The 24,299-nt window shown below is 41.8% G+C and overlaps 1 protein-coding gene across 2 annotated transcripts in view; it reads right to left on the reverse strand.

Annotated features, from left to right (window-relative positions):
• The window catches only part of LOC138261172 (BTB/POZ domain-containing protein KCTD5), a 195,054-nt gene that overhangs the window by 35,918 nt on the left and 134,837 nt on the right, over nt 1-24,299 (reverse strand). For both annotated transcript variants that reach the window (XM_069209884.1, XM_069209885.1), the window contains one exon: nt 10,753-10,878. In XM_069209884.1, the coding sequence (XP_069065985.1) occupies nt 10,753-10,878 (126 nt within the window). The remainder of the gene's footprint in view (nt 1-10,752; nt 10,879-24,299) is intronic.

Here is a 24,299-nt window from a genome sequence, read left to right on the forward strand (position 1 = left end):
CAGGTTGGGGTAAAATAGTTTTTAGGGCAGGTGGGGGACTGGTTTAAGGGCAGAGGGCTCAGGTTTGAATGGGCAGGGGTAATTTTGTATTGTGGGTGGGGTAGGAGTAATTGTTTTTAGGGGCTTAGGATACGGTCAGGTAAGTAGGGCTGGGGGAGGGTGGGGTAAATAGTTTTTTTTTTTTTTTTTTTAGAGTTGGGGTCGTTTTTAGGGTTTTTTTTTTTTTTTTTTTTAAGGGGTGAGGTCGAGGCACTCATTTTTAGGGTGGGGGTTGGGGTAATTTATATTTAGGGCAGGTTTTCAGGGGCGGGTCGGGGGTTGGGGCAATTTTGTATTTAGGGCGGGTGAGAGTTGGGTTTTTAGGGTCAGAGTGGGGGGGTGGTCAGAGTAATTGTTTTTTTTAAGGGTCTGTTTTTAGGGTGGGTGAGGGGGCTGGGTAGTTTTATTTTTAGAGCGGGTGGGGGGTTTGGCAGAGTAATTTTGTTTTTAGGGGCAAGGTAGTTTTATTTCTGGGGTGGGGGTGTCAGGAGAGTTGTATTTTTAGGGCAGGTGGGGGGGTCCGGTAGTTGTATTTTTCGGGTGGGGTCGGGGTAGTTGTGTTTATAGGGCAGGTGGGGAGGCACGGGGGGGTCGGGATAGTTGTGTTTATAGGCGAAAATCACGCATGCTGTTCCACACGTCTTTACTAGGCATGCTTTTACAATGAAAAATAGTTGTAAAGGCATGCGTGGTAAAGGCATTCGTGAAAACAACGCAGTCGGTCTGACCGCGTTCAGACATGCCTGGTTGGCGCATGCATTGTGCCATCATAGATCCTCTCCTCCATGCCTTGCACAGAAATACACACAGCAAAACCCCTGGCCCTGCTCATTTATTGCTATCACTCTCTAATTGTAAACATAGCTGAGATCTCACTGCGCCCCCCCCAGTGGGTATTGCAGGTCACATCTTTTGCACTACGAAAGTTCTACGTAGGATGTCGTCCGTTCTACAGGGGATGAGAAGATTTTATTCCAGTTTCTACAGAAGTAAATGAGCATCTATCCAAGGTGCTGTTTGAACGCAATCACAGCATTAAAGCACTGCACCTCAAAAGAAAATACATTTGACAGTAACAGAAAAACAGCCAACAGATCATAGACTTTTAAAGCAGTTGTGTCTTATTTCATTTGGATCAGATTATAGTTTGAAAAACAACTGTACATGTCAAACATAGGAATATTGAGAGGAAGTACGTTTCAGAAGGATACATGCAAATGGATTAGGAAATAACCGGTTTTAAGAACTTCATAAATTACAAGATCTGTAAGGAAATGTATTTTCACAACGCACACAGTTTAACAAGACAACCAGGCATACCCACATTATAATACCTTTTGAAAAGAAAAATACAAATGCTAGCGGGAAACGTCCTGAACCACTACTCCAGAACAGAGTTGTCTACATCGCAAGCATAGCCACACTTGCCAGAACGACCGCCTTTTTCTCTGCCTTAACCACATGTGCTGAACTGCACATAGGAGTGGCTAAGGCAGAGTGGATAGGGAGAGGGTGCGGTTAGGTAAGTGGGGTTAGGGGTGGGGTAGTTTTGATTTTAGGGGTGGAGAGGCCTGTTTTTTGTCAGGGTAGTTTCAGTACTAGGGGAGGGGAACTTTTGGGCCTTAGGGCAGGGGAGGGTGGGGGGATGGCATGCTAGAACCATGCATGCCGTTCCCACACGTCTTTACTGGGCACGCTTTTACAACGAAAAAAATCGCTGTAACGGTATGCGTGGTAAAGGCATTTGTGGGGGTAACAGTCGTTATTAGGGCATGCGTGGTTCTCGCATTAGTTGTTCCATCCTACATTCATGCTAGCTTAATTTCATTGATCCCTTTAGCAGGTCATTAATCTACTTCACACTATGACCATCAATTAAAGGGGAGGACTCAGGCTAAAAATAACTAGTATCACAAAGGAAAAAAAGTAACAAATCTGGAAAGGAGCTAAGATTGGTTACTCTGGAAGACTAGGGGATGGGGGTGAATGGTCTACCTAATTGGGAGGGCTAATTCTCACCATTACATAAAAGTTTAATCTGAGTCATTCATATCGTAATCCGTCTCTTCATCCTCACTCTGTATCAGCATGCAGCATGCAAATATAAAGAAAAGAAAGGGAAAAAAACAAATTCAAAGTGAAATACGAATAATAACAGTGTTCACCATAAAGTCAACCATTTTGTGGCATTTGTATCGTAATATATGACTGGTAAGTGAAAGAAGAACGTTCCTTTTAGATCATTAGTTTAGGGACTTTAACACGAACATGTTAACTTGTTTTCATAATTATTTAAAGCAACAAATAGTGTTATGTTGATAGCTTTGTTTTACATTTACAACGCAGGCAAGCATCCTCCAAACTCAAGCTCCTGAAAAAGCCACACTTTCCTAATGTAAACTAAAGACATTAGGAGCTCACAAATGCATAAATAATTTAACATATCCACTCTTAATTTTTTACTAAGACTGATTAAATGAAGGCAAGAATTGTAAATGAAAGTGATCATATCAAGTCTAAATTTGTCACAAAAGTAACTGGCCTAATTGGTTTGACTTCTCAGACATGCGTTCTGGTACAACCTGCAAACGAGAGAGAGGGGCGAGACAGCCACGGAGAGAGGAGAGTCCGTGTGAGAGTGAGCGAGAGTATTCTTTAAAGATTTTCTATACAGCATACTTAATATTCTAATACATCCTGGACACCATTTTTTAAATGTCCCACGTGACATTTACTCTGACTTCATTCTGGTGCCATCGTTTCAGAAAACAAAACCCCCTGTATCTTAAACAGGAAACAATATAAATGTTAAGATGCATTGAATAGCTGTCACAAGATTAAGGCAGCCACAATGATGAAGCGTCTCTTAATACCTTAAAAATAGAATACATTACATTCAAGATTTTTCACATAATATTACAGTCACGCCACAGAATAAGGGACAGCAGAATGGGAGAGCAGCATGGCAGAAAGTAATCTGTGTATAATAACCACCAGAAACAATGCTATCGAAGATAATTAACTTTTCTTCTGATGGACACTTCTAACCACCTATTCCTCAATTTAGGAATATATACCAGAGCTATACGTCCCAAGGTGGAGTCTTGGGGAGTGGATTCAGACCAAGAAATCCTGCGGAACCAAGTGGACAAAGTAACTATTACCATATTACCTGGACTTCGACAGTTCTGCTTCATGAAAATATGCACTAGTGCCCACACTGCAGCCTGGCAGATGTCTTGCCCAGGTACCACTTAAGAAAATACTGAGGAGGACCGTAGACTGAGGGGAGATATTTATTGGATAAAACTCAGATTTTCATACTAAAGCCTACCCACCTAGACCAGTTCCCTTACTGAACTGCCTACCATTTCTTTGTCCCAGAGAAACCCACAAGAAGCTGATCATCCACTCAATGGTCTTGTGTGATCGGATCGCTGTAAAAAGCAATGAGCCCACTTAGGGTAAAGTCAATGGAATCGCTCATCTTGTGGGGTAAGGCAGTGAAAACAATACTGACAGTACTCAATTGGTCCATGTGGAAATAAGTCAACCTTCGGTAGGAAGGCCACACTGGTCCTTTGTACCAAATTGTCCAAAAGTAGGTGGTGTGGGTGCCTACAATACATTCATGAATCGTGCTAATGTAATCACCATAAGGAAGACCGGTTTCTGTGGCCAGCTATTAAGTGAACAGCAACACATTGGCTCAAAGGCTGTGCATATAAAGCATAATACCAAATTCAGGTCTCATTGTGGAATAAAACTACCCTTGGGGGGTGGGACAAAGCTTTTATAACACATGGTAACCAGAGACCGACAACACATCTTTCACTGAGTTCACTAAAATTTAATTGCTGAGATAATGAAAGAACAGACAAAAGAACCTCTTAAAGTTTGGTTTATAAGGATGGGGGGTAAGTGTAAAGGGCCAGGCGCTGGGCAACAAGTTATCCCAGTTTAGACAGACTTTAGGACAGGCATTTGGCCATGAGGATTACAACCAACTTGGTCATAAACATTCCACTGCTGCAACGCAATCCCTTCACATGGAGGTGTAGGTTGAGAGACTAACACAGGACCCTAACCTCTTGCTGATACAGTAGGTTCTCCCAAAGTAGCAATCTGTGTGAGAGCAATTAAGGAGCTCTAGGTACCACACCCTTTTGGCCCAGTGCAGGGGAATTAAGATGATTTGTGCCCAGTCTGGCCTGATCTTCCTTTGAACTAGAGGTAAAAGTTGCAGCAACGGAAATAGTTACAAGAGTGCTTGATTTAATTTCTGCCGAATGTGTCACCAAGTGAATGTCAAGGATGAAACATCATGCAAAGTTGACACCGCACATTGGAGGGTGAACAGATCCAACTAGGGCAGCTCCACTGACCAATGGCTCTGTGCCATAGTGGGCTGAAGCTGCCACTCATGGTCTGTCAGACAACATCTCCTCCATTTATCCACTCTGGTATTCAGTGACTCCACTAGGTGATTGGCTAGTAGGAAGATGTTTTAGTGATCTTGTCAGTTGCAGAGGCACAGAAACTCCTGACAAAGGACCTACGGCCCATCTCTTCCTCCTTACTGCAGTACAACATGGAGGTCATGTTGTCCACCAATACCTATAAGAGGTTCCCTTTAATGCATGACAAGGTAGCTTTTAGGGTCAGACTGATCATCAAGAGCTCCAAAACTAATACGAAGCTGGCTCTCTGCCAGGATCTAGGTGACCTCCCAGCCCAGCACAGACACGTCCGTCATCTGTGAGAGCTGGGGAGAGAGCAGGCCCTGCTGCTGTCAGGATGGCACTTAAGCCACCATTGTAGAACCTGAGCAGTCTTGAGATCTGGAAAGAAAGGCAAGCCCTAATATTCGACCCACTGAAACTTAAGGATTCACTGCAGGGCTCCTGCATGCCATCTGGCATTCAGGACAAGGATGGTGAATAAAGCCAAGAGTTTAAGAAAGCCTTACAGATGTTCTCACCAAGACCCAGGTTTGTCAGCAACATATCCTGAACGTCTTATTCCCCACGGCCCAAAGGAACACAAGAGGGAGCTAGAATTAAACTCTATAGCATTGCCACTTAAATCAGATGGCTGTTGCCAGGTCAAAGACTGTCAAACTTCTGGGTAGGCCAGGGCCAAACATGAATTGTTTCAGATTCCAGCGACCTGGAAGGAGTAAGATCTTTATCTGGTTGCCCTGTTTGCTCACAAGACTTAAGAGTGGTCTCTTAATGGGGTAAAGTTCTATTTGGCTTTCTTGCGCTTGTGTCTGGACCTCCACTCACCCGACTACTTTGACCGGGAAACAGGCTATTTGCAGAAGTAGCCTCAGTACCATGACCAAGCTTGTGACAAGGCGGGATTGAGATCAGTGCTTCAACTGCAATCTCGTGTTCTGTGGTGCAGAATTTTGCCTCCCACTCCCAGAAAACCTTTGGATGCCTAGGACCACACCTGGTGCACAACTTGGAGCAAAGATCAAACGACAGGCATCATGAACACAACTCATACAAGTCTTGACATCTGCTTCATGCAGTTACACCAATCTTGAAATCTGAAGTTTTTGGTGGGAGAACTCTCCCATAGTCAAAGAAATTTTGAAGTAGGCAGTAGACAGTTTAGAGCAAAGCTACAGAGGTTTGTCAAAGGGCAAAGAATAAAAGAAATAGATTTAAACATATCAAGACAGTGCTAATATGAGGCTTAGATCGGTCACCTTCAATGTAGTAGTTACCCATGGAACCACATGACACCACCACCTATCAGCAGGTGGGAGCACTCTTACCAAAATCTATATATACATTCTGGCAACAGGGGATGTTCTTAAGGTGAGGAATCTGCAGTTAGAAGCCTCCATCAAAAGACTACTTTAGGCTGTAAGGTCAGGCCAGGAACTATTGTTGGGATATAGACCCCTGAGAACCAACACAATGAAAATATAGGGAGAACCAAATTTGTACCAAAAACAGGGATTGAGCTTTAGGGGATGAGCGGTTATAATTGTCAGCACTGGATCACAAGTAATGAAAAAAGTATGTTTGCTGGTTAAAAGTAAGTGGGGGAAAAGGTCAGATCTAATACAGTCAGCAGCTGAATCATGCCAAAACAAAAGGCAAGTTGATCACAAAACACTTGAAACTGCAATTCAGTTTCACTTAGAAAGAACTTTGACCTCCTCAAAGAGGGCTTGTACAGAGTTGACAGCCAGAAATCTCACCATCATAAAAAAGCAATATTTTCCCTGCTAAACACACCCCTCCCTACATTGCTGGAAATGGATTTATAGTGTATAAGGCTTCTGGTGAATAATTGAGGAGCTGGATGATTTCAAATTGTTACACTACCAGCCTCTTAATATACATGGCAGGCCTGAACCAGCAGTTAGTGTTTAATACCTGATTTAACTTAATGGCTCGGAGCATTGTTAACTAATGAGATTAGAGCTACAGAAAATCAGAATTTGAGAATCTGCTGCAAAGATCAAACCAGAATGTCTCATATCTAATAGGGTGCAGATATGTAATACCCTTTTAAAAGCCTTTAGCAACTGCGGGAGATAAAACAGTTCCATTTTCAATTAACTTATTGTTTTAAACATGTTAGCACAACAATATCTTTATGGAGAATTCCAATCAACATTGTGCACGTGTCTTTTTGAAAAAAATTAACTTTCGAAATACAAAAGCTAAGTTACTGGTAACAATGCTGCCAAATTCAGGCAGTCAACCGTAAGGTGCGCTCCAGAAAAAGGTTTAAACAGGAAAAAAAGGGAAATTATCATTCATTGGGAGAACAAAATGAAGGCAAACCAAAATACAACATACTCAAGCAATCAGCCTGTCCAGACAACTGATACTTACCCGGGGTACACTGTCCATCTGTCAGGAAGGCATGTGTAATCCCATATTTTAAACCACCAAGAGGAGCACTGTTTGAGCAAACGCAAACGGCAATTTGTTCCTCCGCATCAGAAACTTACATGCTGTTAAAGTGATTGCAGATTAAATCTATTAATCAGCAGTCAGAAAGTTAGAAAAGTGCTACTTACCCACAACACAAGTTTCCAAGGAGATTGCTTTAAATTATTTTGCTTAAAATTTTGAGACATTCGCTATTTTAATCCTTTTCAATCACCCCAACTAATTTGGTTACGTTCTCATGAATTTTAACATTTTCCACAATACTTTGCAGGTTTGTGCCATCAGTTTCCTTTTAGAACAGGGACATGGATGCACATATCCAGAGATTTTAACGGTCTTCCCTTGGAAGATAGGGCCTGCAACAGAACGAGGATACCAAATTTTGCTCTGCTTCTTCAATACACTTTGGATCTTAATTACACAATAGGTTTCAAAAACGGTTAAAATTCCCACTGAACAATTTAACTTGATGACTCAATCAATGACTCTTCCACCATTCAATGAGACTCTTGTATTCCAACGACAGTGCCTTACGAGGCAAAGAGAGCAGACCTTAAAACAGGCCTTTCTATTGGAATGGCAATGAATGGATTCTAATTGACTGGAGGGCTCGTTACTTTACATAATTTGCAGCAAAAACCTTGGCTTACAAACCCAATCACTGTTGAAAGCATGAGTAGTCTGGGCTGACTGGAAAATAGGCACCCATGGAGTCTGCTTAGATTGTGGTTTTCAGTGAATCCAGAAATTACACCATGGGCTTCAACAGCTAGATGCACGAATTTCACTTATATCAAACTGTACATAGTCACCAGAATCTCATGAATGAGATGAACGTTTTGAGCTTTAAATTAGTTTAACGTGTAAAGGCACCCCACCACCTGCCCTTTGCCTGCACTGGAGGGAGACTGAACAGAATCGCCCAAGGATGTATACCTCACTATAGGGCGGGGGGGGGGGCAGAGGGGAGGTTTACGGGACAGGGATGATGGTGTGTGTGTGTGAGACTGTGTGTAGATTTACATAGCCACTATGTTACTGCTCCTATTGGCCACTACCCCTGGAGTTACCTCCTTCCAAGTAAGAAGGATTTTCAGCCCTACATTCCTCACATCTATCACCTGTTCCCTGGAATAACAGATCCCATTTTTTAAGCAAAATAAATAAGATTATGGATACCCGGCCGTTGCCACTCGAGTGATCAAGAATCAACAGCTGATGTTAGATTGCAAAGCCTACAGACATTTTCACCAAATGGCCCCCCGAAATGTGCTATAACATGGACATTTATAATACTTATTTGATGCCAAAGAATTCAAGGCATTTAGATTACATCCCAGATGAGAAATTGCACAGCCCAGGACCGTGGAAGCTTGAACATTCTACCAAAAAAAAGATTTGCTTGGAACTCCCTTTTTTGGAACTTCACATCTCGGAATCAGAACTACTCAAGCTCTGAATGGCAGATTAAAAGCTGAGCCAAAGGGGCAGCAACCAGTCTGCTTATGTTGTGCAATTTCAATTAAAACAGCTAGGTGTGCAGAGAAGCTATGCAGGGGTAGGCAACTGAGCCAACAGTCATGGTTTGGACTACAGAATAAAGATGTGTCAAAACTGAACTAGCGAAAAGTGATCATCTGAACATGAGCAATACCCACCGCCACCTCTAGGGGGTGACTGAACAGTGTCACATCACTGGGCAAAAGAATGTAAGTTAAGAACTTCTAGTAAAGGCAGACAGGGGGTCTGTGGATCAGAAAACTGACTGGAGAAATCCATTTAGAAGCTAATGAACTAGTGGCACAGTAGAACATACTTTGCAATCAAAACTAAGAATCAGCAACCTTCATCAATAAGGGTCTACATTTTGAGTTTTGGCTCACCGCAAAAAGATGCATGGTGATGAAGATGTCTAGTGACAGACAACATATGGAAAAGTTTTGTATCTGCAACATGCACTTGTAATGCCATAGACTCGCATGCCACCCACTACTGCCATATTGTGCTGGGTTTGGATGATGCATGTTTTTATCTGATGATATTTCGGTAAGACTCTTGATATTACCCCCCACCCCCGAAACTTGTGTTAAGCCTGTGTGAAAATATGGCGAGCTCACATCTGGGGAGCTAGTAGGACGCACATGCGTTTACAGTACTATAAACTGCAAACTGATGCCAACACAATCTGAAGAGCAGTGCATTCTTTTTAGTGGTGACTTGCAAGCAGATGTGAAAATGTTTGGAACAAGGCTTTAAGAACTCTGCCAATCTTCACTTCCTGCTGGGCATGAATATTTACAGAGTAGTTTTGTAAACATACACACTGTTGACCAAACCGCAAATTTAAATGTCTGCATGCAGAAAGTTCCCCATGAAGCCATAGCGGCTCCTCCTACACAAACAGAATGTGACCTTGGCACAGCATGTGCTCTTCTTAAGTGTAACTTTACGTTCCATTGTGCAAGGCTACATACAGACAACATCAGTCCGTATTTAAATTCCTATTAAGGTGTTCATGGAGGGGCATACATGTTATCCTGCCAAAAACACCTCCAGTCTCCTCATTGGACCTCAGTGTAATTCTCAATCAGCTAATGGGGATATCTTTTGACCCATAAGATTTTTCTTCTACTCCTGTGGCTTGGAAAGTGGCCTTACTGATTGGAATCTCAGCCTTGAAAGTCAATATGATCTCCATGGCATGGAGGAACCATTCAAGCAGGTACACAGGTCATGTAGTTATGAGAACTAACCTGGTTTTCTTCCAAAAGCGGTCTTATTCCACATGGAGCAAACCACTGATTCACCCTTTTTGTTTCTACAGCCTCAGGCACTTGCAGAAAAAGACTTACACATGATAGCTGTCAGAAGGTGCAACATCTTACATTCTCTGCACAAACCCTACACGTAGAACAATGGAACTTTTTGATGTATTTGCCAAGCCCCACTCAGGTAGACCATTCTTAAAGTTGGGCAGTCAGGCACAGCGGATGGGCACTAATTAAGTTGAATCAATCAGTGCTTGGTCCCTGTTCCACAGAGGAACTGTAATGATGCCAGACCTGCAGTGGCCACAACATGAGTAATGTCTGCCTGCAAAGAGCCTTTTGGATTCTTTTAGGGTCCTCTCCTTTGTGATACATTGACCTTCAATATATTTGTTTAGTGTCAGGGGTGGAAATAAAACACAAAAACAGTGAAGTCAAACTGAGGCCAAGCTTTTCTTAGGTAGGGGGTAGCTGTGCTTCCGATTTTTCGAATTGGCCTCTCTTAAGGAGTGTTTATTAAAAACCAATAACTGTGACAGAAGCAAATGTCTATTTTCTGGATAAAAAAAACAACACTATGCTCAACTCAATGTAGCATAACAATGCTTGAGTTTGTAGTTTATCCTCTACTTTACACAGGACCAAAATTCTGGACACAGAGGTGTATTTTACACTGTTTATTTACAAAGCAGCATGAAAATCTACTTCAGGATTTTCCAACTTTGGTCCAGGAGTTATGAACCCAGGTCGAATTTCAGCAAAATCAGCGACTGTGCAAATAGCTGCCAGTTACATTTATTGCATGTGTATCTTGAGCTGATATCTTGAAAATTCACTTAATACCTGAGCTAATAGTCATTTGTTCATATCCTACATTTATGATGGTCGATCAACGCAATTAGGAACTTAAGTTGATCTTAATACCGAGTGTTGCAAGGTGCTGATATATCCAGCTCATAATAAAAAATAATAAAAATTCGATGCTTACACTCCGCCCCCACCCAACCACCAAATTAACATACCTTTGCCTTTTCACTCGGTTCACTAGTTGTGCCATAGGGTGTATTATGTAACTCCTTTGAGACAACACAGAGAAACTCCGCCTGGTCTTCATTTCCATAGTTGTAAGAGGAGCCAATACTGACGAGCTAAAAAGAAAAAAATACATTCATGTTAAATAATCAAAGTATGTGTATTTATATGCAATGCCTTGCAAAATAAATACCAATTTCAAATATTTGCTATTTTCGTAAAGCCAGCCTAACCAGCCTTGCACGAAGGATATGAGATCTGTAGCTTAAGTAAGGGCCTCACTACATTTCATTTTAACAGCTAGGTTGAGACATTCAACAAAAGGACATGTGTGTACAAATTTAAAAACGATTTAAAAGCGTGCCTATTATAGTGACTAAGAGCACAGCAACAGCCAATGAAACAGCTACAAATGTATCCATTTGCATGCATCCATTTTCTTCAAGGCTATAAAATGCTGAATAAATAGCAACCATTTCACTGTAGAAACAAATGACCGAAAAGAGAACTGTTACAAATATGACACCAGCGATACAATAATTAAGGCACTGGGAGTCAAAAATAACTAGATACAAGAGTCCTGGCCACCCATTTCATTGCCTTCAGCGAAATTGTCGCATAATAGTCAAATATTTCTTTATTCGGTCAATATTGACCATAAAAGCACATAAAACATGAAGCAAGGATAACATTATATCATGAAATGCTTGAACATGAAAGTGCACAACTGCAATGACGACAATGTGCATGCAGTCAGGGGAACTCCCTCAACATGTCCCCGACAATAAAAACACTAAAAATACTGGGTTATGTTATCAGGAGTGCTCTGTCCACCCTGTCATCAGTAAACTGACTCACCGTAGGCCATAAAAGATGTAATAGCAATAAAACATTTTAAAAAGAGGTACAAAAAGTTAGCAAAATCAGCACCAGATCACAACATAGTATAAGGGGCAAAGATTCCAAAGACAAGGGTCTACAAATTAGCTAAAATCCCGACCAATGAACATGACATTCTATTCTATATCAAGGGGAATAAAACAATTTCGGGTTAGAATTTCATTTTAAGATACTGAAAAACCAAATGGTGAATCAAGGATCATAAACATTTGCATTATCACACGGCTTACATATTTCTGATCTTTAGCACCCAACAGATCTAACTAATAACTGAATAAACTGATTGCGATTCTAAGCACTGTAAGAATAGCAAGCCTTTATTGAATGAAAAACCCTTGTCATGCACAAGAGGGGGCAAGAAACCGGATCTCAGGGGTGCTGTACAACGTACAGAAGAGCATGAATTGAGTCGTGGATTGTTGAGGTGGTGTCACATGGGCAGCAAGGCAGTGAAGAGAACCCTTTAATGAAAAGGCAACTAAACAATGCACCGTGCATAGTCAGACATGCGAGGAAGAATCTATATTCAGTATATGTGGTCTTTAACTACACCTTTGAATTAGGGTTGTTACTGTGCGGTAAATAAAAAAATATTAGGGTTGCCAAGGTCCTTGAAGGCTTGCAAAGGTACGAAAGCCACGGGATCAAAGCCATGCTACCTGTCTAATGCAGTCCTCCAGAACCAGGTGAGGCCCAACTCTAAGTGGGTGACGTAACTTGCTCTTGTATTGGGAACAGCTAACTTGCATAGCAATAAGAATTTATTTTCTGAAGATTGCAGTTTTCCCCGGAAAAACGTAGCCCCAGACTCCTGACCCATATGCCCTGAATGAAATGCATTTACTTTCAAAAAGTAATAATCAGTTAATTAATTTGGCTTATGGCCTACCTTTTTTGCAAATCTGAAAATGACCTCACAAGCCCCTGTGAACTTCTGCGCCTTTTGGGACCTTAAATAGGGGGATGCCCCCCAATTCAATAATTTAGCATTTTAGTATTTTGGGGGGACACAGGTCATTGTACAGAATTTGATGGTTCATATTTAAATTAAGGTTGCCCATGAAATCGTTGAAGTCTAGCAGTGTCTGAAGACCATTTGCGGTACACGAAATTAAAACCGCAACATCAGCGTAAAGGAGGACAGGGGCTGGTCAACTACCCTTAGGTGTCTCCTTTCCTTTTTTATTCCTATTTTTTAATGTTTTGAATCAATGGCATTAACTTAAAAAATAGAATAAATTGGGAGCTAAAATACATCCCTGCTTTACCCCGCAGTTTGACTGGATAAATTCTCCATTTTGACCATAACGAACTTTGGAGGTTGTGCCCCAGTGCAAGCGCTTGAGGAAGTCTATCGGGGAGATCTCGACTTCTGCATCTCCATCAAGTTCCAGAGCTCCCCCCCCCCCCCCCCCAATTCATCAGATCAAGGGCACAGGAGAGGTCCATAAAGGGCATGTGTAAGGATCCTGGTATTAACATATTTTCCCATAATCAAAGATAAGGTTAAGGATTGTTCTACCGTGCCCAGACCTGGGCAGAGGTAATATTGCACATCAGAACAAGCATTGGCATAGCCAATAGGTCTTGCCTTCGAGCCCTTATAAGTGTTAAGTATTTTAACCTAAACGAAAAAGAGGGAAAGGGAGGAATTGGTCAGTCCAGTGTACAACCTTCCATCCAGACTGTAATTTCAAAATAAAGTACACCTTTCCAATAATATTGACTCCACTCAACCAATTAGGTTCGGAGACATAGGTAAACATCAGTTTATTTTGAAGAACTGTCCTCACTCATGGGCATTGCTCCTCGTCAGGCCGGCACTGCAATGCCTGGTGGACCCCCACAAAGGATCTCTTTGCAGAGATCTTTTAATCATTCTTGCCAGACAGTACAGCGTGAGAAAGAGGAAAAAAAAAAAAAAAAAAGACTGTACGGTAGGAGATTAAAAATGAGCATAGGTACCAAAAATGTTCCTCGCACTATCTATCCCTATGGAACAAGCGGTGATTCATCAGGACCTAAATGTACCTAGCCCTCACCAAGAGGGTAATAAACTCCTCTTATGTATAACCCAATGGTAATTATCTCTTGTAAATGGCGAAACTAGCCCACTAAGTGAAAACCCTCCTAGACACAGGCACTGTCTCCTTGGAAGCACATGGATGTTACTACACAAGGGACAGAATTATGCATTTTCATGGGATAGCGGTTTCTTCAACCTCCACTTCCTCCACATGCCCGTCGAATTTCAGACAGGTGGATGAAGGCTAGGTAAAAGACTGCTACTCCATGAAAACCCAAGCTTCAAGGCTTGCAATACATTGATATAGATAGGACCACTTCAGCAAGAGTGTGAAGGCACCTATAGAGTGCCACCAGACTAGGAAGGCTGTGCTTCTCTCAACGGAGCATAACCCGTTTTAAAAATGTCTGTCATGTTTGAGAAATCTGAAGCAGTCTACTGCCTTCATCCTTATCCAAATGGCTATGATCTGCAACAAGCTAAATTTAGAAGCATAACGTTGCCCTTTTCTCCACTCTATGTTTTCTTGTACAGATCGAAACATTAAAATGACAGCTAAAAGTAGAATGGTACTTAAAACATGATTGCTTGCATTTCAGCCAGAAACCGACTGCTTCCAAACAAGCACTTGCGTGCCGGCCAGAAACCAACGAAAACAATGGTGCACTGAAAGTCTGATAAATGGCCTCAAGTAAAATGATCCACATAACAGCACCAGTCTCCCAGAGTGTGGCAAACACCATAATGAGGTACCAATGGTAACAACTCGTCACTAAAAACCAAGACATTTCTAAAGGTACACGAAGGAACCAATGAAGAGCAATAGGCATGCTAAAAGCCTGTAGAATAGATACAGCATGTCTTGAAGAGAGAGTCCTTGCGCTGTCTAGGAAAGACCTAAAAAGGTGTTTGCTTCAGCCCAGTCTTCTAGCTTTTCAAGTCTAGCCCAGAACATAGGGTTGTACCTAAATAAATCAACTGGGGCTCCATCAGGGCCAGGCGCTTTCACGAGCAGACATCTTAAAATAGCCAATGCAATGTCACCTGCCATGTTAGGAAGTGGGGACTCTAAAATTAATGACTGATTAAGCAACTAGTTATCTAACTCAAAAATCTGAGAAACAGAGTACTCAATCTTTCGCCAGGATATGACAACACATTCTTGAATGGGTTTGCTCAAAGAGAAAATGAAGGTCGATGACTTCCCAAAATGCTCTATTGTCCTGAAGTTGCAAGACCACTTTCATGTCTCCCCAAAAAACTTTCATCCTTATTTCTTCCATTCTCTTGTCTAAGGCCAATTTGAAATCAAGTCTAGCTATTCTTACAGCTACTATATTGGGTGGTGACATTTTAGTGGCTTCATTTCAGATTTTTAAGCAGTACAATCTGGGTCAAACCATTTCTAAGCTGGTGGTTCTTTTGATTTTTTTGCAGACAACATACAGCATACCGTGTTACATATCTCAACAGAGCTGTCCAGGACTTAGTGGAAGCTGAGTAAGGTAAACAGCACATTATCTCCTCATACTCTCCTACTAACAAATCGTTAAAGAACTGGGGAGGGTCTGTATTGTCCAGCTTCACGCAAACTCCCTTATTTGAATGATGTTATATTTTGGACCTACCTCCAGTGTTAATTTTCAATGGAAAGGAAAATATTGTGATTGCTAATGTTAGAGGAACTCATTCCCAAGTTCACGGTTTTATCTGCAAGCTCTGGGATAATAAGATGAAGCCAATAGTGATTCTTCTACCTCTCCCCACGGAAGTTAGCGGGTGGCTATACCCTCTCCTCATGGGTTTCTAGAGAAGAGTAAGTTAATACTTAACACTTATCTGATATAAAGCTTCCCCGTAGGGTATGTGGGAGAAGTGGGTGGAGTCTTCTCCGTGCCAATCCATGACCCCACGATCTCGACTACAAGGGAACATGACCATTTTAAAATCCCCTGACCAGATGGTAACTACATGATTACTATTACTTTCGGCAAAATCTGAAATATTACAGCCCAAATCTTCTATTAACATGACAGGCTTCCCAGAAAAAAAGTTAATAGAAATTAACAAAACCTGTTCAAAGATTAGATAACATGGGGTGGACAATAATTCTGCAACATTAGTGTTAATACAATTAAGAGACACTAAGACAGCCAACCCCCCTTTCGCCCTGCCTGATAAGGAGCTGCGGGCAAAATGAACAAAAATAATCAATGTGAAATTCATATAAAGCCCATGTCTTTTGGCAACATACTAGATCTTAATGTTTGATAATTTGTAACCGGTCATTGTTTGACAGCTGTTGGACACCTGCAATATTCCAAAAGAGTAGTTGTAAAACAGCTCACCCTTCTTCTCGATCCTGTTCGGGGGCAACATTTGGTGGTTCCCTCTGGCAAGAAAATGTAGTTTGATGACAAGTCGGGGGGGGGGGGGGGGGTAGTCATTCAATATCTGACAGTCTGGGTAAGGGAATAAAGTGATTGCTTGTAGAAACGGACAGTAGGATCACATTCTGCTCTAGGGCCTGGCTTGTACCTCATGGAATCACTGGCTCTTATAAAGGATGGACGGTAGAAAAGGCAGAGGAAGAGCGCGTATCCTACCCAGCTGATTAGATAAAGCAAGGAGATCACCAAATCTCGATTTCTAAAGTTAATTACGACAGTCACTTAAGTGGCTTTTGACGAGGGGCCCAACAAATCTACTCTTTCAAACCATTATAATGTTGTCAACTGTCAGTTGGCCATGTTGCGTTTTCCCTTCACCAGTGGGCTACTTTGTATTTTAGTCTCCACCAATCCTCTTGGTCACCTTCCTCCATGATGGGCAGCCCCTCTAGGACAATGACATATGTGGAACATGTTTAAGTGCCCTAAACGCTGGTTGGGTGGTGCAGGGAAGAGAGGTGGCATCTCGTTCAGCACTTGACAGGCCCAGTTGGGGCTGCTTTTGGCCTGGGCAGACGCCTGCACGTCTCACAGCAGGAATCAAACTAGCCCTCTGTAGAGCTAAGTGTTGCAGCACCACCTCTCCCCTGTGGGCTCTAGTCTCCTCCTCTGGGGTTCTCTGGGACACACAGTCCATGCAGCAGCCTCTGTGTTAGTTGAATCCCTTTTCTCTTCAGTGAAAACCTTCCTTTCACACCAGCATCTGCTTTCTCCCCTCACAACTCAGATTCAGTCATTTGACCAAATAAACATACATGCTTCTATAGTTTGAGGCTGTGTAAGATTAGCAAAAGCTCTACAAGTGAAGAGATGACAACTTAAGCGCTTGACATCTATTTGCAAAATGCTACAGTTCTCGCAAATATCAAAATCATACACATTTAAACTGAAATTGGCGTGAATTTTAAATGCCTGTGAAAGCATTTTTTTTTATCTAAATAGCTTTTTGCTAAAAACAAAACGTGCAAGTGTACCTTTACCTCATGTACAGGTCTACCATGTCATTAACTTTGCCGTTCAGCTCACTCAACAGCAAAGATCACAACATATTTATTCATGGGTTAAAAAAAGGTATGCCTACATCCAATTAAAGCAGTACAGCATTGTATCACTTAGTCTCAAACATTAACAGGAGGTTTGAGTGGAGACAAAGAACCCACTTGTGCACTCCAGTATTATACAGATGACACCACAATCAGGCTGAAAAGGATATAATTTTTTTTTTTTTTACAAAACGGGCTACGTGGAAGAACTGCATGTTAGCCACTTAACTGGAAGGGACATCCAACTAAGTTCTTTGAGGTGGGGAGAAGCTTTAGAGTACAGATTTCATCCAGCGCATTTATATTATGGGATGGCCAGAAAGATTTAGATCTTTATGATGACACCAGCTTAAGAAGCTTGCGTGTCATTGATAATTATAGTAGTCCGGTAAAAAATTCCCGAATTCTAGCTCAACAACAAAATTACTCTTAAGGCTCTCTTCATCTCCTGACCAAAATCTTTTCTTGAATGCCCCACACCCCATTTGTGGCTCTTTCAAAAACCCTCACAGCTGGCAGAAGTAAACTACATTTCTGCAAACTTTAGATGTACAAATTCAAACTGAGCAATACCCCCATATGCCTCAACTTCAGCAGTTATTTGAAAGGTTTAGGACGAGACTGACAATACGGACATTTGATTGGTGTACAAGGCACAGATTAAGATTGGGATAAGAAAGGAGAAAAAAAAAAAAACTATGAAAAAAATATTATCGAATAAATAAACGAGGATGTAAAGGGGACTGGAATTAAAAGTATGTTATGTTGCTTTTGAGTGATAACCTAATTTAAGATCCTTCGACAGTTATTTTATGAACGTCTTAACGTTGGCTTCGTTGTACCTCTGACATTCATTGGCTTTGCATGGGCCTCTTTCTCAACACAATACCTCCTATGAAAGGAATGAACTTGGAAACAATATTCAAAAGGCGGAGCATGTGGTGTCAACATGGAGGCATGTTTCTAAACTGGGAAAAGTAATCCGCAGCAGGGGCAATTGCAAATAAACTTCCCTGCGTCCGCTGCAGGCTGGAGTCTATAGTTATCTTTAGTCTCTACTGATCTAGTCAAGCAGTGTCACCTCTATTGGATTCCAGAATTTACCAGTTTTGACATCAGCTTTCATTGTCGACCACAGCATCCCAACTATGTAGCATGAAGAGTGGAATCTGAGGGATATGAAGTTGCTTCTAATTAATACTGAACATGCTGCCCACTCCTATGGTTTCCTAAATTGTCAAACTGCCTCATTTTGTAACTTTTCACCATTTAAACATCACCTCCTACAGCCAAATCAATCATTTTATGTATTGTTCTACAATTACACAGATTTTACCCAACATATAGATTAGCTCCCAAAGAAGCCTTAACTGCCACTGAGATTTACATGTCACAGGATACGATTACACTCAATGCCTCAAGGGCCGGAAATATGCAGGTAAACAAAGGTGCTCCAATGAAGCCTAAGATACAGTGGACAGCTGATTGTGGCCTATACCATACCCATGAAGAATCACTGAATCCTCAACGGATAATTATCTGCCATCAGTTCTGTAGGCTGATGTGCAACTAGAACAGGATTACATCATCTGAGCCTTAAATATTATTCCTCACTTGCACACAAATGGGTCATTCCTCACACTAGCAATGCTGCAAATACAAATATGCCAACACTACCCAATTGGGTCTTCCTGCACTTCTAAGCAACAACTTCACCAGTTGCAGCATGCATGATTTACCATCTAAGCCACAGGTACCATATGTTCCCACAGAGTCATTTTGCATGCAGCAGGTGCACCAGCTTGTGGACTTCAAGACCTATTATTCATTCTTTGGTGTACTTTTCCTGATAAAAGGCTTCAACTCAAGCAGTTTAGGGCACATGCATGGGGACTTCGGAATGGGATTCTCTTTAAATATGCCCCATTTTTGAGAAATGCTCTTCCAGGTAAAATTTAAAACCATTCTTGATCCACCATGACAGTGTCACCTTTCAGTATTTTTAAAAATAAACTGAAACATAAATAAATCCCTATGTATCTAGGTGAATATGATGTGATTCTATAAACAGGAGAAAGTCAGAAATATGGAATTTCGCCACGATGCCAGCCTAAGAAACCAGTGGCAAAATGTAAATGCTTTATTGTTTTAAATTACTCCTGAAGATCATTACTGTGTCTCCGAATGCTTATTATAACTGGTAACAAAAAACTCTGAATTACATCAGCATATGAAGACAAGTGCCTACTTAAATTTTATCTACAAACTTGCATATGCTGAGCTCTATAAAAACAAAAACTAAGATACAACGAAAACATTTAATTCCCACAAGTGTCTTGCTTATAAGTTTTCTTAGCATGCCAGGGCATGCCTATCCCCAAGGAATACTCTGCTATTGGCTTTGTTATTTAGCACAGGCTTGATATGGTTAAAAAATAAATTAATCACTAGCAAAACCAGCAATTATGTTTCTGCTGGGATTATGCATGCTCAGGTAGAGGTGTTTTCACAGCATAATACAAGGATACCTGGAAACGGATGGGATGTCTTATCCATTCTGACAATTTTCTAATCTAACACCGAAGGTGATGCTTCTATACTCACTTCCTCAGATCTGCTAAAGATTTATTTCCTAGTTCTGTGAAAGATTTTGGACTTTGCACATCCTCATCACACTATTGGCTCCACTGGAATGTCGTCAACTCATTCTGCATATAGTACGTTTCTCATGTTCCTACAGTCTACAATGCTACCCTCTTCCTCACCACCATAGCCCTAGGGACGAGGGATACATCAAACCAACCAACATGTTTTGGATTGATGCAACAATTGTAAGACTTCCAAGTCTAGGTTTCAATTTCTTAGCAAATAAATAAGTTATAGTAGTGTTGTGGTTTACTTTAATTGTGACTGGGAGTAAAGACCTGTTGCTCGCCTTACCTTTGCTAAAAGTCAATATTCATGACTAACTCCAGTGGCGAGCACCAGAGAGCACCTAAAAGTTTTCACAAAAATTAAAAACTGGTTTAAAAACAAGTAAAACATAAGTAATATAAAATACAAACTATGGCTAACTTTACATTCCAGACTGATGAAAAAAATAAGATTGTTGAAACAGTTTAGTCCATATAAATAGCAATTAATTTAAAATGACAATTAGAGCTTTTTCCTAATTAACCATACAGCACAGAGGTAACGACTAACACCCCAAATAGTAACCTTCCCCAGATCGGACTGCAATATCATATAGGCCTCAGTAAAATTTAACTCCAGTGTTACTACAGAGGGGTTTTAGCCAGGTTTGTTGCAGCTTTTTATACGTGGGGCAAAAAAATATAAAATATGTTCTACATCCTCATTTGCATAGCCACAAAGCTGGCACATTTCCTGAGAGGGGGACTCTCATTTTAAAATACATATGTTAACTAAGAGTTCCCTGGCTGAATTTGACACACAAGGTATGTGCTATTGGTAGTTGGATGTCATCCATAAGAAGTGATTTCCTTGTGGATGGTTTATGATCTAAGTCCTCCACCATACCCCCTGGCTTATCCTTGTTGTGAAATTCGAGAACATTCCTCTGCCAAAAGGCCGTAATGACTCTGTACTTGGCATTGGAAAGCATAAAGGAGTGTTTTTTCCAATAGTCTCCCAAACCTAATATAGTAAGATGATGGTTAAACCATGGCAATGAGTGTGCTTTGCTCAATCTCAAAACTTCTTCCGCAGCCAATCTCTAGTGATGAAGCTTATTTATGGACCACAACCTGGCCCAATTTAAAAGGTCTTAACATCGCCAGTTCTTGACCTCCCCCCCCACAAAAAATATAGGAACAATAGGAGTCCTCTGAGGCAAGGAGAGTAGCGATCTTATGAAATTATATTTTAGTAGTCAGGCCCCCACACAGGGCAGCGGCCTACCCCTTTGCCCTGTATATCTCCACTGCTGGGGAGACTGATTTCAGGATAGTTTTTTTTTATCTGTTAACAATGGCAGAAAGAGAATTCACCACCAACACCACTTTGCTCATCCCAATATGGGGATTCAGGGTTTTGCGAATATCAATTTCTATTCCGTAGGTATTCAAAGCAAGCAATCTCCTGCAGTGGTTTGTCTATCATGGTAAAAATCCCTCTACAAGCTCTATGCCGATTAAAAATCATAATTTTATAGTCTTTGAGCTATTAACCTCAAAGCCAGCAGTTCACAATCTTGACTTCTGTGAGCCCCCACTATCATTACTGGAATCTGGGACCCCCGCTAAATTATAGAATCCAGGGAGACCCCCACTGAGGCATTGCTAAAAGCTGGGAACCTAATCTGTTATTTACTTTTCTAAGCATTTGCGGACTACTTTAGGAGGCTTTGGGGACCCCCAGAGGGTCCCTGGACCACAGGTTGGGAGCCAGTCCCCTAAGCCACAAGCATAACAGAACTCAGTAAATTTAAGTGATTTGGAAAGCCACTTGGTGTTCGTGGCAACAGTAAGGTATCAGCAAAGGGTATTGCAGGAACAGAGGAACCAGCTAACGTTCTTGAACACACTCACAGCTTTAACAACATATATACAGGAAAAAGATGCAAGAACACACCCGTGCTCAGGGTCAGTAAAGGCTCTGTCCCAACATGGGAAATCAGCTGGCCTCATCCTCAATGCCAAAAACTGTTGCTAGACACTTTAGGTGTTCAAAAGTAGTAGTAAGATCACCCAAAATAAGAGGGTGAATTACACAAATAACAGTACAGCGTCACAAGAGTTGGAGCTTTCCTATTACGTTGTACAGTGCAATTGTATATTTTATGGATGTGGACCCGGGGACCACTTCTGCCTTTCAGAGACAATCCCAAGATCTCTTTACTATTCACGTCAGGTGTCTTAATCTCTGGGTCTAGAGTTCCTAATCCAGATTAGTAACCCTGCGGACGAGCACCTTATCCTAGTAGGAACTGCCTTGTTACGTAATTCAAACATCCAGGTCTATGGCGTTTTTCTAGGGACCAAGTTTTTTTTGTAGAACATTTAGCTCATACTTCGCAATAAATGTTCTCCGCTCCAGCAATTTTCTCCTTTAGGCCTGCCATATTCCAGGACAGTAACAAAATGGACCCCTTCAATTCCTGCATATTTTCATGCAATTGAGGCTGTGGCTGTTCAATACTACTGGTGTCAAGATGGAACCAAACTTGGACAGTTGGCAGGGAGAAGAAACAGTAGTATTCAGACCTTGGGGAGGTGAGTTTCTTCACAACCGACTACCTTACAAACCTTCATCCTCTTTCCTTCACTCCCCACTAGTCCCAATAGTCTGGGCTTGAGACTTCCACATGCATCCACTGAGGGATAGGTCGCAACTGCTGTAGCTCAAAACCTTCAGTCTTGACTCTAGTTTCTAGTCTTTTTGACCTTTTCGCAAATGGATCAGTAAAGTTGCTCATGTCAGCCATCAGGATATACATATACATACAGCTACCACTCAAAAACCCACTGCCACCCTAAACCCTAAAAATGCAGCGGCCACCCAAAACCTTAAAAATGCCCTTGCCATATAAAAACCCATACCCACCCTAGAAGCCCAAACAGCTAAACGAAATGACACCAAATTTGGCAGAAAATTAGCTCTTGGTCCAGAAAGCGTGTTTCTTATTTGGTGTAGATCAGTTCAGTAGTTTTGGCGTTCAAAGAAAAAAAAAATATATATGTATATCCAGGGATGCGAAGCCTCCTCGGATTGAACAGTCCCTGTGCTGAAATCTGACTGGCTGCCAACACTTGCTGTTGGCCGTTTGTGGGGCTGACTCAGCCAGGACCCAAAAAACAAGTAAAAATAAAGAAAATGGGGCATGGTAGGAAACTGCTCCCGTCCGTTTGAAGCCGACTTTTCATCTGTTTACCAACAGATGAAAGGATTGCTCCTGCACGCAAGGAGCAGCAGCTTTAGCGGCGTCTTGTGAGAGGGAGTAATTCCGGCACCTGCTGGAGCCAGGGAGCCAAGTAGGGACCACGGAGTAGCTCTCCCTCTGCAGTCGCAAGGAGTTTCAGAGTGGTCTCAGGTTTAACCACTACTAGTATGTAAAATGACCTCAAATCCCCGTCTATTTGTCTCGCACTTATGAATTAGCTGTATTAAACATCTTCCCACCTTCTTCCAGGCTCGACAGCTTACTAAAATGCCCCTGGTGCCTAAAGCTTACTTTCACACTGTGCCAAGGTGATAGAAACTAGGAACAGTTTTGATGACGAGAAGGAAACTGGAGCAGTTCAAATGGAGTATACATTAGATATGCAGGGGCAAGTCCCATTGGGGCATCACAAATGCGGTAGGAGGGGCAGGGAAGACATGTTGCAGACCTTTAAAAAAAAAAAAAAAACAGGTGATTTTAATAAAGAGGGCTGATCTGTCATCCCATAAGAAGGCTGAAAGACAACCTTTAACTGTGCCCAAAGCAAAGCCTTTCCCGGCAAAAAACATCACAAATAATGTAACAGTTTGGCCTGGAGTGAATGACTAGAGCACAAAACCCACAGATTTGTCCTAGTGGCAGGCGTACAGTTCGTGGAGGGATGCCTGGCAGCCAAGGTAACATTAAACACCTCCGGAAGGTCAAAGGTCTTCAGCTGATGAAACTCAATCTCCAAAGCATGAAGGTCTAGATTGAGAGGCTGGGTTGGAGAACCTTACTGTTCTGTTGTACCCATACCCACCCTACTAAACCCTAAAAACCTCTTGCCACCCCCTAAACCCATACCCACTAAACACAAAAAAACACTCTTGCCAACTAAAAATCCATACTTTGAGATGGGTAGCCTTATCAAAAGGACAGGATCAAAGTGGGCCCGGTTGCTCTTGATTTTGAGAACTCTGGGCAGAAGAGGGATAGGCGGGAAGGCGTAAAGGAGGCCAGAGATCCACTCAAGACAAAATTGTCACCGAGCAAGTGCCGCCTTGGAAACTCCAACGCGCAAAATAGCTGACACTGCGCGTTCTCTGCAGAGGCGAACAGATCTAACCAAGGCTTTCCCCATTTGAGAAAGACTTTGCACCTCCTCTGGATGGAGATGCCATTGGTGATCGACAGTATGTCGGCAGCGGAGTTAGTCTGCTCTGGTGTTGAGAGC

This window comes from Pleurodeles waltl, chromosome 10, assembly GCF_031143425.1.
Source record: "Pleurodeles waltl isolate 20211129_DDA chromosome 10, aPleWal1.hap1.20221129, whole genome shotgun sequence".
Lineage (NCBI taxonomy): Eukaryota > Metazoa > Chordata > Amphibia > Caudata > Salamandridae > Pleurodeles > Pleurodeles waltl.